The sequence below is a fragment of the Ruditapes philippinarum genome, unplaced genomic scaffold (genome assembly GCF_026571515.1).
Source record: "Ruditapes philippinarum isolate M1 unplaced genomic scaffold, ASM2657151v2 ctg15664_1_1_1_1, whole genome shotgun sequence".
NCBI lineage: Eukaryota > Metazoa > Mollusca > Bivalvia > Venerida > Veneridae > Ruditapes > Ruditapes philippinarum.
This window is the reverse complement of record NW_026866566.1, coordinates 1-19,863: the sequence shown is the minus strand read 5'-3', so window position 1 is coordinate 19,863 and position 19,863 is coordinate 1. Positions and strand designations below refer to the sequence as shown.

The following is a 19,863-nucleotide window of genomic DNA, read 5'->3' as shown; positions in this document are numbered from 1 at the left end:
ATATAGTTTTCATGCTCATCAAACCAATTTTTCAAAGCAATATTATTTCAAATCGAGATTATTTGAACTCTTTTAAACAGTGTTTAATTCCAGTTGAGGAAGTAGATTTCAGTGAGTGCCTCGTTTCAGATATGGATATTAACGAGTGTGTTTTCATAGAATTATCATGGATGCATGCAGATCAAATTTAAATCAAAATTATTTTAGCATAATCTATTGTGGCAGTTTTGAGCCATTCGTGTTTTTGTACAGCGACCCCAAAGTGGAAAGTCCAGAATTAACTAGTAAAAATGGCGGGAGCGCGGAGCGAAACATGCTCATTAGCGAGGGCGGAGTTTAATGAATAAAAATTCGCCCCACGCCCCCGCTAATTAGCGTGTTTTCGCCCCGCGACTCTGCCAAGCGAAAAGTCGAGAATTTACAAGTTAAAATGGCGGAGGCGCGGAGCGAAAACTCGATAATAAGCGGAGGCACGGGACGAAGTTAATTAAATAAATAATACGGGTAGCTGAGCGAATATAGGCTAATTAGCGGGGGCGCAGGGCGAAGTTTGATAAATAGAACTTAGCCCCGCGACCCGCTCATTTGCGTGTTTTCATTTCGCAACTCCACCAAGCGAAAAGTTTTGGCTCCGCACCCCCTCCGTTTTTTTTTCTTCAATCTCGCTCCGCGCCTCCGAAGGGTGCATAAATTTTATTTAAACTTCGCCCTGCGCCTCTGCTAATTAGCGTGTTTTCGCTCCGCGTCCCTACCGTTTTAACTTGTTAATTCTCGACTTTTCGCTTGACAGGTTCGTTGGGCGAAAACATGAATGGCAACATAATGATCAACAGCAGTGCAAGCATGTATTTATTTCATTTTTTCTAACGCGCATGTATATGGTGGCTGATTTGGAACACTTTATTGTGTCGTCTTGTTGCAAGCGACAGCACGACAAAGCGCCAAACGGCGTGTTGTAGCACTGTCGTCTTGCCGTCTTGTCGATAACAACGCACCGTTTGACGTGCTTCGCTAGTGACAGGACGACCAGACGACAGTGCGACAACGCGCTGTTTGGTGCTTTTCGCTAGCGACAAGACTACAAGACGAAAAGGCGATTACGATATAGGTTGTGTTGTCGCAACACGCTAAGTGTACAAAATAAGCCACCACATTGTCATTTGTTTTGTGATAACCTATAGTTAAGCGTATGGAAATTAAGCAAAATATGTACAGTTGTAGGCTGATTTGGAGCGCTCCGATTCCAAACAATAGAAAGTATACGAAGTATGGTTATTTTATTTTCTGTAGGGGTAACAATCCTTCCGAGCAAAAGTCAACCTTTTATATTTCATCAAACGAAGATGCAGAAAGTGAAAAGCAATGTCAAGGTAGTCTGCTTGAAAACGTTGAAATTGAATTAGAACATATTTATGCTACAATACAACAACTCAAAAATAAGCCTCCAGACGTGATCGAGCATCAGCTGCAGATATTAATGGTTGAGACAGAAAAGAAGTTAAGTCATGTCAACAAGGTAATTATAATGTATCAAATTTCTCGTTGCATTTGTATGTCAGAAAAAGAGATAGCTCAACCATTAATCTTCTTGTCACTACTGTTTCTACCAATTGTACCAGTGAAGACCAAGATCAGCCGTTACATCTGCGCTGTCTGATCAATGTCTAAAGTATTTGTTATTCAGTCAATACATATGTATAACTTTTTTTAAAATTACTAAAAAATGATTTTGTTCATATTAAAAAATGGGCATGTTTATTTAAAATATGTAACGCGGTAAGGAAAAATAGAGAATATTTGTTTGTTTGTGTGTAAGATGAAATTTTATTTCATCGAGTGGGCTTTAAAATCAGTATTCTCACGAGTGGCGTAGCCACAAGTGAGACTTCTGTTTTTAAAGTTTACGAGATGAAACAAAATTACATCTTACACAACAAACAAACAAATTTTCTTTTATTTCATGCTTACAAACAAGTTAAAACGAAATTTCCATAATATTAACGTTAATATTAAAATCTGTTTTCTCAAATGAGAGCCCCATTTGTTGGAATTTCTCATTAAAAACAAAAAGTCTTGAGCTGAAAAATAAGTCCGACAACCAACGCTAAATGACGGTGATTTTATTCATTTTAATAAAGAAATATGAATGATCGCTTGTTTTAATAATAAAAACAAACAATTCTTGTAGGAGAAAAAGTCCAACCATCCATCCATATTTCTGTTACTTACTGCGAATTGATATAAGACCTGGCTTTGTAAAATGTAAGCAGCAGCCATTTTTTAAAGTTGTGTATTTCACGGGAGGAAAATAATTGTGTATGATTCAGAGGGATATCATTTGGATTTGTTAGTCATACACATTTTTAAAAGAAAGAAAACTTATTTGAGGATTGAAACAGCCAAAAAATAAGTGTTGACAAATGTGAAAACATTAAAAAAAGCAGCTAGGAAAATGGAAAACTTGGAAGCTGGCTCAGGAACGGTGGGTTGTTTTTCTTATTCTTCGAGTGATGGCTGTCATTGCTTTTCAATTTTTCTTAAAGCATACGGCAGTTATTGGTCGTAGGATACTTTAATATGCCTAAATGTCATCAAGAGCAGTTTTGCGTGTGGAAGGAAAGTATTTTTCAGACTGTAAAAATGAAACAAAAAAATTAGAGACGAAATTTGGTGATTGGAATTTGAATGAATAGAAGTAAGTTTTCTTCTTTATTATTTATCAGTTTTATAAGTTATTTATCAATTTCAGCTTTTCTTTTTCTTTAAACAGCCTGACATTGTCAGAATTGTCAGCAAAAATAAAATTGAGGTACCACATGGGAAAAATCTTAAAAAAGTAGTTTCGTCATTGAAAAGTGTGAAATTATATTTTGATAATTTTCACTGTGAAATGATCAAATATAATTTTCACGGATAAGTCAGTAATCCACTTGAAAACATAAAATAAAGAGGAATAATTTAAATATGTCTCATAAACATTTCACCAGGTTACGCCTGCTTTAATAACATGCATTGTCCCTATTGCCGTTCAGTGTTCTATTTTCTCTGATCACTCGAGATCATTGAGGATGAAATACTATTAAAACGGTGCTACATGTAACCGTTCTTGACATTGGAGTTTTTATTTCTTTTCAACGGAAAATCAGATTGAGTCTTCATTCTCATTTCTATTTATTTCTTAATGCCAACCGTTGGTTATTACCATTTTCAGAAAAAAATGTGTTAATTTTTAAGATGAAAATCTAGCAATTTAAAATTTAGCAATCCGTATTCAAGAAACGTTTTTAATAGTAATTTGCGTGGAATACTCGGTATTCATATTACGTTTGAGTTATACTTTCGCAATTTTTATAACGACAAAGTAGTAGAGAAAGTTTTGGAAAATGAACTGCATGATGATTTTTCATACCAATCTAGTCAGTCATTGAATATATTTTTAGCTATTGCTACCTGCACATTATTTAATGTGTCGCATGTTCTTATCATTTATATCTAGAAAACGAAATGGCATATAAGAAATCCATTTAAAAGTAAGGAGGCTGTTTCTTCTGGGAACGATTGGCAACTAAAGCAAGAAAATGATCAGCTAAAGCAGGAAATAGAGGACCTCAGGAAGCTACGCGTTGACGATATTTATCAACTTGAAAAGGAAGAAATAAAAAACATGGAGCTTCTTCTACGGTAATTCGAAACCTTAACCATCGGCCTGCTTGCGGCAACAAAATCTCTCAAAAAAGAATCGATGCGATCATTAGTAAACCTAGATCAGGCGGCAAATCCGTGTTGTCTGATCATGGTCTATACTGTTCGCTATTCAGTCAGTTCATATCTTAGACTTTGCACTAAAATGATAATAGATTTATCCAGATTGAAAAATAGATAAGTGCATTTCAGATATTTATCATGAACTGTTATGTATCAGTGAATCCCGAAAACGCTTTTATATTGTTAATCATATCAAATTTGATATTTGTAAAAAATGCACAATGATAGCAATCGGTTTATATTGGTTTATCGTCGAACTTTGTCAGAATAATGTATCGAAGAAGTGTTATGATGTGACGTTTTTATATCATGTATATATCCCAGATAACGAAATGTCTTACAATTTTTTATATTTGTTTTGCTCAATCTTATTTCATTGCTGATGTATAATGTAAATATCAAGTTTACTTTCTTTGCTGACAAGGATATAATTTCTAAAAGATCACGTCAAAACACAAAGATACATGTAATTATTCAATAAAGACAATATGCGTTAGATTTTATATAATTATATTCTATATTTATGCGTCAGGCTAAGTAAGTTAGAAGGCGAGAAATTAACAGAAATTAACCCGGCAATAACAGATCTATCTGACACAAATCATCCAACTAAAGTTGGTGAAGTGTACAGAGAACTCCATGACAACGAATGGACAGATGCGCTCCAAGGTCTTACAGGGGCAGGACATGACGATGAGGAGGCAACAGCAACACTTTACCTGACGCTACTTGTAAGAAAAATAATCATTTTTATCAATAATTTGCTACATTTGGATTCTAAGTGTTTCCATTAAAAAGTCGTTTAAAGATACATATTTTACATTGGTAGTTGCATTATTTAAATAAATAATAAAAGCCAAAGTCAAAATCAAGAAATAAATGACTCCCAGATTTCTGTGATGTGTAGCTAATTGATCATGTATATGTGCATCTTTTAATAAGCTGATTCCAGACGGACTTGTTAAAGGGCCCAATTATATTAAGGAAGAAATAACATTGTTTTTATTATTCAATTATTAATTTGATCTTTTTACATGCAAAACACCAATCTTTCAGAACATATATGACTTTTGCAAGAAAAAGGCTGGAACTCTGCTAGATAAAATTGATGACACCGTCAACTATCTGTTTGAAGAGTATAAACGTTTACAAGAACATCCAGATGCAGTGAAGTATTTTATTTGTCATACATAATATTGCAAAATATTTTTCTTCAAAGGCCAAATGCCTGAGTGGTTAATTCATATGACAACACTTCAGATAACTTAGAATGGTTGACTGTCAGATTTATTTCGCTAGATTTGATCCATGTCATGTGCTATTCTTGTAATATATGTCACATTTTTTGTCTGTTTTTGTTTTTGTTGGTGTTTCCATTTGTTTGCAAAATGGCAAACGTACATTTTCCACTAGCCTTATTCTTTCCCAAACATAAACTGAAATGGAGCCAATCCGAGCAATCAGGATAGAACAGGAGTGTCTTTGTTCCGCTAAAAATATTATAATAATTATTATTTTCTACAATAATTATAATGTATTTATTGTAATGATGTTTGCATTCTAGAACGAGACGAGCGTGACAACAATGCCAAAGAAGCGGGTAAAAATTTTCTAGAATATTTTCCATAATACAAATTGCATTCATCAATAATCATAATTATGTGTTTCTTAAAACAATGTTTTAAAGTATGAAGGTAAAGAAATTCATTTTAAGTTTCAATTGACTGTATTGAACTAGTTTCCAGTCATGTAAAGAAAGAAAATATATGTATTTGTTATATGATATATATTTAAACATGCATTTTCACAGAGGTCTTAAATACCTTACCATCATCATCTTATAGGTTTCTAACATTCGAAAATCAGAAATTAGTGAAGACAGCAGTAACGAAAACTTCGAGCTAAATGAAAGGTGGAGATATAAAACGGGTCATGAATCTTATACAAAAAGCTTCCGAGCATCATTAGCGGTAAATAAAACAATAATGCTATTCCCAAAACTGCATGAAGGATAATAATAATGATAATAATAACGATTATGATGATGATGATTAAGATAATGATCATAATAATGATGGTGGCGGTGGTCATGGTGGTGGAGGTGTTGATGCTGATGATGATGACGACGATGATGATGATGATGAAGATGATAATGATGATGGTTATGATTATATAAAAATCACAATTGATAAAGCTTTCAGTGAAGTACATTATTTGGAAAATGTTTTTATATAATAATTATTATGACAATAATACATTTAGAATATATGTGATGATTTAGATGTATGATTGAAGAAAGCATTGTACAGTAGGGTGAACGTTTCGGTTGTCAAAAATAGCGTTTTTCGTGCGTCCGTTTTTCGTGTAACGTGCGTGCGTATAGCGTGCAACGTGCGTTTGCTGAAACGCTTTCTCAAGCGTGCATCGTTTTCAAGCGTTTAACGTTTTTCGTTTTCCGTGTATCGTTTTTCGTTTATCGTGCGTCTGAAAGCGTGCGTTTCTTATTTAGCGTGCGTCTGCGTTCGTCTAAGCGCTTTTAAAAAGTACCGTGTTATGCGTCTGTTACTATTCAGAAGTAAAAGAATATCTTAGATAGATATATTATGTACATTTCTTGTTTCTTAAACATGTAAGAGATGTTCTGTGTCCCTGTCAAAGAATAGAAATATTATATAAAGAAGTATTATTGTGATGTTTACATTAACGTTTTAAAGTTTGTGACCTCGCGGTGAATACTGGTCAGATTACTACATGCTTTACGCCGAAGATAAATTAGTTTTAATCCTAGTTTACATACGCATATAAGATTTAGTTACTAATTAATTGCAACATTTTTTATATTAAATTCAGCAAACATGTGTTTATATGCGTACCAATATATATTAGATATGAAGTTCGTCAGACATCAAATGATGGTAATCAGACTAGCACCCCACCCCCTTTACAAGTTCATCTTCTGACTTTTCATCAAAGACTGTCCGAACCCGATCCGAATCCTATTTAGGGTGATAATTATTTTAGACAGTTCCTCCCTTTTTTTCTTGACAGATTTATATTGATATGTAACAGCCTGGCAGGGACTCGAACCCCTGACACTCGCGGAATACCATTCCGCGGCTCTTGAGTTCCTCCGAGCTATTCGGCCGCTTACACGTTTTACTTGTTAAAATACTGAATCGTTATAAACCTACTGTGTATGCAAATATTTCTTCGAATTTCCCAGGGTTACTTAACATTGTGATTTAATTTCTACCTGGGCTATACAAATGTTATATCAGTCACAGGGTGAGAAAAAAGTGCATCCTGACATGGACTCGAACCCGTGACCCTCTAAATACCGTACCGCGGCTGTACCGACATTTGTTAATAGTTTCATTATTTGTACATGTATAGTGAACATTTTACTAATTATACATTGTATTATTTCTATATTTTTGTACAAATAAAAATAGCTAGATTTTTTTCTAGATAAATTCTATGGTGGCTAAAATATACCATGATGTACTTTTTAGACATGTTATCACAACAGACAGGCTAAGCCACCCTTTACAAAATTCCCCTATCTGTCAGCCTATAATCAAAGCATAGACTACTATTTTTGTATGTGGCCCTGGGCTTTTTAAAGCCTTTTATTTTGTTTCAAGATCTGTCTGACAGTCATATTGATGTATTGTTATTACTTGTGATATTTAATAAATATATGTTTTGTTAAATAATGATACCTTGATTAGGGATTTCTATGAATTTCAACCAGTCCAATCAAACAAACTAAAAGAGAATACAATGATATAGCAATATTCCTATTATGTACAATAAAAAAAAATTACAATTATTATTTTAGCAATCTTAATAAAATTGTCAATCCTTGTTTCCTGATCCAGTTCAGTGTTTACATGTTAAAAGTTAAATGAGCCGCGTCACGACAAAACCAACATAGTAGTATGGCGACCAGCATGGATCGCCATACCAGCCTGCATATCCGCGCAGTCTGATCAGGATCCATGCTGTTCACTTACAAACCGTATAACAAGTAGAGACACTGTTAGGGAACAGATGCGCTGGCTGGTCTGGATCAATGCTGGTCGCAAATCTATTATGTCCATGGTTTTATCGTGACCCAGCTCAAATATATCTTAATCTTCTATGAGGTCCATATTATAACCCACTTTGGTAAACATATAGAGCTTTTTTTTATTTTTATTCTGTATATTTTCTAAAATCACTTTAAAGATTTATCAATCCGTAACCATTACTTAACATACCCTAGCGAAAATTTCATGATTGAAACATGTCTAAACATGTTTTAAACACGTTCTTACATGTTATTTCGAAATGTCTGAACATGTTTTGAACATGTTTTAAACATGTTTAAACATGCACGTGAAATGGCACCATGATCTAACAGGATCAGTCAACAATCGTGATTAGTCATGTTTGATGATCAAAAAAAGAGTATCATGGTCAATCACATTTTGACATGTTTTTGTTCTATCCAGCTATCATGTTTTGGACATGTTTGAAAACGTTCACAGAACATGTTTTAATATGGTTGATCATGTAACTACTACTTTACTGTCAAACACATCTAAACATGATTAAAAATGTTCCCAAAACATGATGGAACATGTTTAAACATTCACATTAAATGGCACCACGATCCAAACACATCTAAACATGTTTAAACATATACAAATAAAGATTCCATAACATGGTCGAACATGTTAATATATCCAAATCAAGGGGTCATTTGACATTTTCAAACATGTTCAAACATTTTCAAAAGAACAAAGCTGACATTGTTTTACATCAGCACAAGTCAACAGACAAAGGCAATCACAAAAGTTCATCTCGAGTACGCTCAGATGAGGTAAAACTTAAATTACAACTTTTGAGATCAGAACCCTGGACACAATTCTTTTTTATTTCTTTTCTTTCTTTTTTTTTCAGCACAAAAGTAATTTTCATTATGTCAATACTTGATTTACATTGTCACTTGGAATACTAACTGCTTCACATTTTGTGTCTTAATGACCACTTCCTGATATCAAAATGTTTCTGAACGAGCTTGCTGATAAAGTTAAATTTGGCAGGATCAAACTTGGTCTTTGTTGGCCTTTTTACCAGTTGCACTATGGTTTTGAATTTCTTCGATGGTGAAGAACATACCTCTCCAGGACATCCTCCAGATGATCAAATGTTGCAAACCTGCCAAAGGAAACACTGACTTTGAATAAGCAAAATAAATCATTTTATTTTTTTTCTTATCCGGACTTCGTGTTATCCGAAAAAATGTTAATAAATGACAAAAAACTTAATAATTTAACAGTTAAAATCTCTTTTTTAAGTTAAGTTTCATTCATTTATAAGTGGAAATTTTGTGGCTATGAGAATTTAAATAATTTCCTCCAAAATTTCTAGATATATGGTCGATTGTTCCTTAAAAACCATTTCGGCCAAGATGCCAAATTTTCGGTCGGCCGTCCGGACCGATAACTTTCCAGAAGACTGGCATTTTGCTAGGTATTTTGGATGACCTTTTGAATTTTAATTGAAAGCAAGAGCAATCTTATTTTAATTATCAAGACTGTCCTTGTGCTCGGAAGCATGCGTGCAGATGAAGAACTTACATGCGATGGGTATAGCAGGATACCATTTCTCCTGGAACTTGGAAAATGTTCTTGTCCCAGGCATTGACCCTCCCCGATCAGCGGCAGTGCTGACAAACGACCAGTTGTTCGCCAAAGTCCAATAAACAAGCACTTTCATTTTTCAGCCATTTTGATTTTTCCCTCGTTTAAAACTAACCGCACATGTATTCGTGTAATCTATTGGTTGCTAAATATAAACTTTGGGTTAGGTGGCGCTGAAGGTAACGTGATTTTCTAAACCGGAAGTATAGAAAGATAACACTTGAAGAAACTGTAAACATGCGATTTTGGTGGATTTCGAGGTTTTCAGAAGCTGAAGAAGGTAAATGTCATTATATATAACAATATGTTTTGTTCTGACACCACGGTAAGTGCTACAACCCGTTTGCTAGCTGTATATTTATTATTAGAATAACATCCGGAAAAGTCCGTAAGTTCCGTATTTTAGCCAGCCTCCAGGATCATTTTTGTGAATCACGTAAATCCGTTTAGATTTCTGAGGGTATTGGTTGCCTCTTATCTCGAGTGAGAACTGAAAGAACTCTATTGCCCATTTGATTTTATAAACAGGTGATGTTTTTGTCCGTTTCGTTAAATTCAAAAAGTTTTTTTTGTGCATTATGAGCGATTGTGTGCATTACGCACCTTGGTATGAATCAACGCTTCTGATTGGTCGAACAAGTTGTGATTGTCGAATCAGATTTTAGAAAACAAGTGACCGGCTAGTTTGTACTTCCGTAAACAACAACAACAAAAAAATTCTCATCATGAAGTTTCTGCCCGCGAGGCAAAATACCAAAGACCTAGAGAAACAAAGCAATGTTGCAAATATTTGGCGATTGCCGTCCTTGAATGAAATTAATTCCGAGGGGTTATTATGGGGATATTTGGTACGGAAACATGGGAAATCGGCGGCACAAATCGACCCGCACGAAGTACCCAGACTATACCCAGAATAGATACACCCAAATAAAAGGCAAATATAGTAATATTCATCTTTGTTTGCCTAAAATATATATTTTTGTAATGAGAAAATAAATTATTTTTATAAAAAAACTTGAATAAGCCGGCTGTAACTTTCTTTCATTTACATTTTTTCGGGCCCGTACGGCTAGCCAAAAGTTCTAGCCGTACGTGAGTCAGGTACGACTAGCCAGGACACACTGTATTGGCTAGCCGTACAGCACTTTTCAAAAATATATGGAAGGCGAAAGTGCATATGTTAATTATGACTTAAAAAGAGAATTTTAGTCAAGAATGTTTACTTTTTAGAGATTAATCGACACGTTGGCTACAGTAAAGAATGTTCTTTGTCCTCTCAAGACGTCGAGAAAAAATAGCATTTGGTTGCAGTTACATAACATCAATTTAAATAGTTTACAAAATTTTGATGATAATCCTTTTTTGTTTCATTAAGTTTAATTTTTAAATTGAAAAAAAAAAAACACCGAAAATAATTGTTGTTGGGCACTGATAATTGCGTCAATTACCGTCGGTATAGAAGTTTGTCCATCGTCGATCATTAAGGAAAGTTTGCATTATTAAATTATTTTTCTTTTTCACCGTTTTTTCTAATATTCTTTTTTTTTTTATTTACATGTATTTATTTATTCCCCTCCAATCATTATTTATTCGATCCATGTGCTTAACAGATTTAACAATTCATCTTTCATACAAATCATAAGCATGAACATTAAGGACGATATAACATGCAAGTTTGACACTTAATTTTATTAAGCTAGATTATACAACACTTACTCGTATTCATTTTTTTTGTGCAAAATTGCGGAGCATCTTTATTGAAGTGAACAAACTAGGACAAATGAGGAGATTTGATTAAAATCGTCATTTAAAGACACAAAATAACATATGCATTTTCGACTTCCATTTATTTTTGAAAAGTGCCGTACGGCTAGCCAATACAGTTTGTCCAGGCTAGTTGTACGTGACTCACATACGGATAAAACTTTTGGCTAGCCGTACGGGCCCGTACAGCTAGCCACTTCCTTTTAAGAAAATTAACTTGTGTCAGGGGTTGTCATTAAGAGGCGGCAGGAGGCCAAAATGCCTGTCTCAAATGCATTATGGGCCGCCTCAAAATTAAGAAAACACTCTTTGTTATGCATGATAAAGACAGAAATGACCGCCTCAAGTTCAAAACAAACCTTCTGCAAAAAATGTTAATGACAACCCTGCTTGTGACATTTGATTTGCTGATCTAGATTCATTATTTAATTACAATTTAAGATAAAGATATGATAATATTTGTTGTCTACATTTAAACTTTTAGGGTATAATTTTTTTGTTATTTCATACAAGTGTCCATCATATTATTTTTTTTTAATTTAATTTTATAAGGACAACTTTTAGCAGTAGCAAAAAATCTACAAGGTTGAGCACCTGTTACTTTGTGATATTTTGCATGTTTAGAGAGTAGCTAAAGCAGAGACGGTATTCCTTTAGCCTGTATATTTGATTTTTGCCAGAGGGACGAAATGTGTTGTTTTGGGTCTCCGTCCACTGTAGATTTTGGGCTTCAACAGAATGAATTGCATTTTTTTTACTGCCTGCCTAATGCAGATGGGATAATTTCTTTGTAGATTTGCAATCTTATGTCATATACGTTCTCAACAAAATGTGTTTTCTTTTTCCAGGTTGTGTAGTTTGGTATCAGAATAGATTGACGTATTGCTTGTAGGACATTGACGGCTGAGGAACTTGAAATTAACTGTAGAGTGCTACCTTTAACATGTATGAGTGTGACAATTTCTATGACCATGAAAATACAAGGAAGAGTAATTCGGACAAGTTAACAGATCTGTATATCTGAACTAAAAGTACTGAAATGATTGCTGATGCAAACCCTGTTGGTTAGATTTTCTATCAAGAGTTTGTCCAAATAATACTGGTTAACTTATGTCAGGTGATGAAAAACCCTCTGGCACTGAATATTCAAAAGGAAATTTTGCATCTAAAGAAGAACAATGCTATGTTCTTGCTAAGATTGGTTTGAACAATGTAAAAGATTATAGAATAACACACAGAATATTAAGACAAAGGAAAATTTCTTTATTCCGAAAAGTACAAACAAATGAAAAAACTGTTACACTGTTTTGTGCCTGGATAGTGTGATATTAGCTATATCATATTTCATAGAAAATATTGTGGATGAGAAGTTGTTTGCTGTTGGACATATGTACAATAACAGAACAAGTACATCCTTTTTGTGATGTTGGATGCCATCTCATGATCTGTTAAGAATGAAAACTGAAGGATGTTCATGTTGTTCTTGTAGATAAGATAATTGAAGAAGTGTTTGTTATTCAAACTGAAAATACAATTTTTAAAGTTAGTTGTGTTCCATATTTGTTCAAGTGACTGGCGTATTTTAGATTGCATCATTTGAATCGCAGTTTGAGACAGTAAAATACATGTATAAGTCTAATATTACAAAATACAACTTTAATGTGACAATTAGTGTTAATTATTATAGGTACAATCCCTGTGGTAGTGATTTACGGGTCACTTCTTCAAATCTGTCTTATATAATAGATACTAAAATGATATGTTAACTAAAAAGTATTGATTTTGGATACAAATAAATTCAGATTCTTGAATAGGTGTTCAATTTCATGAAAATATTTTATATTCCAAGATATTTTCCTTTGTTTTGTTAAATTTTTTCAAGTTTAAGTAGTATTTGCAGTAACTCTTGTCTGCCATAAATGGTGGATGGCGAGTTTGAGCTCTGCTTTGCAACCATAACCTTCATATGGAAAAATTGGTAATTCTTAACTGAGTTTTTTTTTACTTTCGCCGAACTGAAGTTCCGCGTCCTGTATGGAATATTTTATTTTGCCTGTTGTATATTTGTAACTGGTAGGAACATAATGTGATTTTTGTACCTAAACTTAGCTTTTATGGCTACAGTTAAGGGTAATATATCCCACTATCAATTTATGCCTCATATTGTGGTACATAATCCCCGGCTTCTGAAATTAAGATCCTACCTTAATTTACCATTTTAATTAATTTTGCTACATTTACTTCTTCCCAGTGCCCTTTGATGCTTTATATCAATGCTTATCTTATATTCCGATAAATGCTGTAAAACTGTTGAAAATGGGGACAATATGTTTAACCTACATTTATGGCCTAGCAGATGGATTCTAGGATTATAACCAAGGAGATGCTGAATCATGCTCTGAGCTGTCTGAAAATTTTATTATATTCAAAATTCAGTCATGTTTAAACATGTTTGCTTTCCTATAAAAAAATTGTAAACAAAACAACTGAAACTATTCTTTTTATCAGTGTTTTCACAGAAAGTAAAATCCTGTTGTAAGATGTAATTTAAAAAATGCTTATTTGTTAAAAAATATCAACTTGGAATTTATCATGTTCAGCCATGTTTGATCATGTATGACTATGTTATTCTCTTAGTAGTAAATGGGTCAATGTGTCAGTAATTATTAAAGCGTTTAAGGCTATTTTTACACAAAGTTGAAATGTATGGATACTTTTTTATCCAAAAGAATAACTTATTTGATGAAAGTAACAAGAAAAAAAAGAGATTTGTTTGATTTTTTTTTTATAAATTTATCATGTTTATTCATGATTGAATATGTTGATTTCTTGTAAGATTGTTTGCAGAAAAAAACAATCTTTATGATTTTTACCTCTCCCTGAAAGTCATTATAATATTACTTGAAATAAATACAGATGTTTTATTGAACAAATTGTAATTTTCATCCACAATCATGTTTGATGGTCAAACATGTTTATAAGACATGATTGACCAACATGGTCAATGAGGAAAAAAACATGTTTGTACACGTCTTATCATGTTTAATCATATAACATGATTTCTTTTTCGCTAGGGTAATACCCCTTTAAGATACCTGAGATGAGCCTGTGTCGCCCTTTGCTAACTTAAAAGTATATAACCTATCCATATATAACCATATAATTCTTTGAAGATTTTTCTCAGCTAGGTATGCTGTAGTCCCAAGTCACTTGTTTAACTTCCCTCATGTAAGTTATAACCTCAAAACTGATAAAATTCTAACTATAATATACATGTACTTAAATATCACCTATGTATTTATTTAAATTTACAAAAATCCATTTTGCATACTTATATCTTTTGGGACCTGTGCAATTTCAATTGATTGTAATTTTAATTTTCCTACAATATCAATTTTACCTTAAACTTAACCTCTTAGGAAATGATACAGAATTTTTTATATAATATAAATCTTTTATATTAATATACAAACATATTTAATTGACTAAAATAAGGTAGTCCTAACAAATTTCATTTCAAAATATGAGAATTATGGCAAATCTCCTAAGATGCCTAAATGTCCTAGAAAATGCACTAAATCACTACAAAATATGAAAATTTTACCTTCTTATAAGAGGCTTGGAATTTAAACAAAGCTATAAGAGAAACATTAATCTATCATATTAATTAACAAACATATCTAATTGACTAAAGTAAGGAAGTCCCACCAAATTTCATTACAAAATATAAGAGTTATTGCAAATTTCCTGAGATACCTTACTGTCTTAAGATAGAACACTAATTCACTACAAAATGGGGATTTTTACCTTATTATAACAGCCTATGACATGAAACAGAATTATAAGTGCAACATAAATCTATTATATTAATTAACATGCATATCTTATTGATTAAAGTAAGAATATCTCAATAAATTACATTTAATATTAAAATAATTATGGCTTATTTCCTATTATGTATAACTATACAAGCTTACACACTAATTCATTAAAAATGGGAGTAATATTACCTGATTATAACCTTATGGTAAATGAATCAAAGTTAGTTAAGCAACATAGTATTATTATATTAAGTAATACCTACATCTAATTGACTTATATAAGAAAATCCCAAAAAATTTCATTGAAAATTAAGAAATAATGGCTAACTTTCTATAATGCCTTATTAATAACTTTACCACACTAAATCATTGAAAATTTGGGTAAGTTTACCTATTTATAACCTTCTGGTCAAGTAAAGCCAAATAATGTTATACTATCAAGTACAACTACATCTAATTGACTAAAATAAGAAAACCATTGAATTATATTGACAATGAAGAAAGATAGGGTAAATTTTCTATGATGCCTATTTGTTCAAGCAAATGCATTACATCTTTAAAAATGGGGGTAATTTTACCTTATTATAACCTCCTAGGAAATGAAACTAAGTTGTAAGGCAACATATTTACTATAATATTGAGTAACAATTACATCTGTTTGATTGATATGGAAAAAAAATCCACCAAATTTCATTAAAAAATAAAAAAAGGTATGGCAAATGTCCTATAATGCAGACACTGAGGTGTTCAGATCCACTATCAGTAAGGAAGTGTTCCCTTCCCTGTCAGGGGACCATTACTGGCATGGTATATGGAATCACAAAAAGGATACTGTAAAACTGATTTTTTCATTTCTACAGCTAAGAACTGTTCACTATTGATGGGAGGAGTATGCAAGCGGACTGATAGCTTAGCCCTAGTCAGCTTCGACACTGTATTCAAGGGGTCCCGGGTTCAAGTCCCAGTCAGGCTGCATATTTAAAGTGTGTCTTTACACAATGTTTGTATAACGCTAATGACATCATGTCAATTATATGCACAGATGTGCAATACCATATTTACGGAGTGGGAAAATTGGCACCGGTGTGTGATAAAGCATTATATTATCACACACCAGTGCCGATTTTGCGACTCCGTAAATATGGCATTGTAACGGCCGTGCATATATTTTGACGTGACGTCATTAGCGTATATACAAACATAGTGTAAAGACATGCTAAATGTTAGCGTTAAACTATAGGCGCGTCAAAGAAAAATGACTCTGATTTCACTTTAAACGGTCTTTATTTTTAAGTATGTGTTAAATAGAATATTAAATTAAATTTGTGTATGTTCATTACTGAATTTATTGCACTCATTGAATAAAGTAAATATTATACTCACCAGCTAGAGGTTGCATAATATAATTTTATTCAACTTGTGCAATAAATTCAGCATTGAACTTACACGCATTCAATATCCTCTTAAGCGCACGTCAATAAATTTCAATTTTAAGTGATATGAAAAATAATTTCTGTTGCGCTGTCTTTGTAAATCCAATAACTTTACATCACAACCGGTTTCCTTATTTTCCTCATTTTTTACTCTCGACTGCTGTTTCAGACCTAAAATAAAATTGCGTCTTAATATTTATATATACTCACATATTGTAATGCCTAGAAATTTTTACCTTTTTTTGTGATTTCACTGGATTTCAGAAGACTGTTTATTTCTACTTTCACTTTCGTTTGAGAAGATTTTACTGGCGACAAGACAAGATAAATCATGCGGTGTCCTAATGAAACATACAGGACATCAACTTAAATCTACGTATTGTGCCAGCAATTTAATCATTCCTGATTCTGGATGCTTTTCCCTTAGTGTTATCCATTTCCCTTAATGTTATCCGTGGTAGAATCCTGTGTTTTTAATCTGTTTTCGTGACTTCTGTCAAAATAGTTTATTCCTTTATTTTACACTCAAGATTATATAGTTCGATTGTTTATGATGCAGCCTCACTTAATATATAGATATGCCTCATAAATCCATCTGAATTTAATTGTTAGCACTGTATATTTATAAAAAAATTTGCAATGCATTCAATGTAATTCAATGTCGGCCATGTTGGGACTATTACGTAGAGATTACGTAGTGAATGCAAGGATAGTTCTTTATTTGATTGCGCATAAAAAGGAACACGTTATCCTAACTATTTTACTTTCGATATTAGCGCCACGATAGCTTATAAATATTTCTAAAAATCATTTGTTGAGGCTGTGACAAAAATTAATTTCAGTGCTAGGTTGAGTGCATTTCAGTTCTTACATAAACTCGTTTAAAATACATTTCTAGCTACCATACTGGCATGCGAGCAGTTCCCGTACAAAAATCGTAGTGACTTAAACATTATTTTTTATTACGCTCACTCACCACAATTTGAATGTTACACATCAATATTCAGCTCGTCACACAAATAATGGAAATTCCATGATGTTCTAAACATAGAACAACCCTTAGTTATGAGGCCTCATATGGGGTACCGAAATTATCCATTTTTTTGTTTGAAGAGAAGTAGTTCCCGTACATAAAATTTAACCCATTATAATTATACAAGTTTGTTATATCGGACCTATTTTTCATTTATAATTATTGAACAGAGCATTTTCTAAGAGATAAATAGATGTAATTCAGGAAATAGAAAGTAGACTAAACGCGTGTATCTATTACCCGGTACCGTTACCCCCAACGCATTCACATGCGATGGCATGCTTGTATGCATGATATTTTACGCATCAAAGCCATAAAATTATTTTATATAGTAATATTGGTCAAAATTCTGATAATTAAACAAGTTTTCATCACATTGCCTTCTTATCTGTAAACAGGTGGTATTAGTGGAAAACCCTTTAACATGCCTCACGTGTATGTATGTTTGCGCATGCGCGCAAGGACGGAATCCCCCAGATAAAACAAGGTCACGTTTTGACAACGCACAGGTGAAAGTGATTTAAAATGAGACTTTTTATACGTACTGCCGAACTGACACTTAGATTTTGTCTCCTTTATGTATCTGCTTGATTTGAAGTGAATTTTTGAAGAATGCATGTAAAAATCAAGCGTTTAAATGGAAAATACGGGTACTGCTTCTGTACGGGAACTGCTCGCATACCAGTACAGTATAGATCTATATGATAATCAAAATTTATCGCTAAACGATCTACATGTAGCTAAAGTTGTTAAAAACCTAAAATGATTACGATGTTTTGATAAAGGTTTAGAAACGTTTTCATTTTGCGTGCGTTTTAGCGTGCGTATATCGTTTAGCGTATTTCGTTTAGCGTATATCGTTTTGCGTGCGTCTGCGTATTTCGTTTCGTTTTGCGTGCGTATAACGTGCGTTCGTATAGCGTGTAACGTGCGTTCGTATAGCGTGTAACGTGCGTTTTGCGTGTAAACTGACACGTTCACCCTACTGTATTTGAATGACATGATCATTAAAATCATTTTCTAATATTTCGTAAAAAAAACATAATGCTCATTCATCCGTCAATGGAAATTAGTGTAGTTTGTCTTTCATAAAAGTATTAAATTGTTTTTTGTTTAGGTTATATTATGAATGTGATATCTTTAATTACAGTTCCAAGGCTCCGAGACCATACTGGATAAATTAAAAGTTTTTCAGAAGGAAGTTGCCGAAACCATGGTTCCCGTAGTTCAAAAGGTATTTATCTGAAATATAATATTTTTCACGGTGACTCGATTTATTTTAAATTACACACATTATGTGTTTAAAATAATTCCCATATTATTTCTTTCACAGGCCTACATAAAAGCAAGCTGGACGGAAGATGACTTTGTACCTGCTTTGAAGCCATTTATTAGAAAATGTATATATGTTTGTTGGATGATGTTGGTCCAGTCACTACCTATGTGTATACATGTTATTGACGTAAACGAACAGGACACATTTGACAAGAATCTATACAAGGAGTATACAAACAGTGGACCATATATTAAATATATTGTTTGGCCAGCAATGCTGTTACACGAAAACGGTCCTGTTGTCTGCAAAGGTATTGCGCAAGGTTGCGATTCAGATTCCAAGCCAAATAATGAAAATGTATCGACATGTTAAATGCTGCAAGATCTTGCATGGAAAAGAAATGACTTTAAAGTTTGAAATTGTTTTATGTTTTAAAGGAATGACCATTGTGGTAAAACCTTAGAATAAGTGATTGTATAGAGGAAAAAAACAATACATAAAAAATAGAAAATACAAGAACGATAATAGAAAATACTAGAAGGGTATGAAACCATATCCTATGTCAAATAGAAAATACGATAATAGAATGTTCATGTAAAAAAGACAATTTTCCAAAGAATAATGCTTTATAATATTGTGTGGTATTGTTTATTTTTAGCATATAATAGCAACTTAAGTATCCATATGGCAATTAGTTTACACAATAATGTATTATTGTGTTGTTGTTTTTTCCTACTGAATACTTCAGTACTTTTCCCTTTGAGCTCAAATGATATATTGAATAAAATTTTAAAATCAAATTCATCATTGCAATATATCATATAATATGTGCCGTAGAACATAATGTTTTTTTTGTTTTTTGTTTTGTTTTTTTCACGAAATCACTAAGGTAAAGTATATTTATGTAATTTCTATTGTGGTTTAGCAATTTGAGAGTCAGAACAGAAAATTGTGTATCATTAAAGCAGTGGAATGCTGGTTGGGCTCTTTTGATGCATGCAAGAACTCATGTGGAATAATGAAAATATATGTATAATGAAAAATAAAGAGAAAGATCAGTATCAGAAAGAAAGAAATAAAG

At 32.9% G+C, this 19,863-nt stretch overlaps 1 protein-coding gene and 1 long non-coding RNA gene across 2 annotated transcripts; both read left to right on the top strand.

The window, feature by feature from the left end:
• Positions 1–1,207: 1,207 nt before the first annotated feature.
• Positions 1,208–19,543, top strand: LOC132732940 (uncharacterized). Its single transcript, XM_060719463.1, has 8 exons — positions 1,208–1,516; positions 3,497–3,681; positions 4,298–4,496; positions 4,822–4,932; positions 5,330–5,365; positions 5,610–5,735; positions 18,657–18,740; positions 18,840–19,543. Exons 1-8 carry the CDS (start codon positions 1,208–1,210, stop codon positions 19,152–19,154), a joined length of 1,365 nt encoding a protein of 454 aa, XP_060575446.1. The 3' UTR covers positions 19,155–19,543.
• LOC132732941 (uncharacterized) lies at positions 9,621–13,030 on the top strand. Its single transcript, XR_009626113.1, has 2 exons — positions 9,621–9,735; positions 12,068–13,030. It is a non-coding gene; the product is annotated as an uncharacterized LOC132732941 (long non-coding RNA).
• Positions 19,544–19,863: the final 320 nt, after the last annotated feature.

Bases quoted from the DNA above. Each gene is read 5' to 3' on its own strand.
- LOC132732940 (XM_060719463.1), top strand. From the start codon at position 1,208: ATGTACAGTTGTAGGCTGATTTGGAGCGCTCCGATTCCAAACAATAGA. The intron at 5,366-5,609 runs GTAAAAATTTTC...ATCATCTTATAG, and splicing joins CAACAATGCCAAAGAAGCGG to GTTTCTAACATTCGAAAATC. The intron at 5,736-18,656 runs GTAAATAAAACA...CTTTAATTACAG, and splicing joins GCTTCCGAGCATCATTAGCG to TTCCAAGGCTCCGAGACCAT.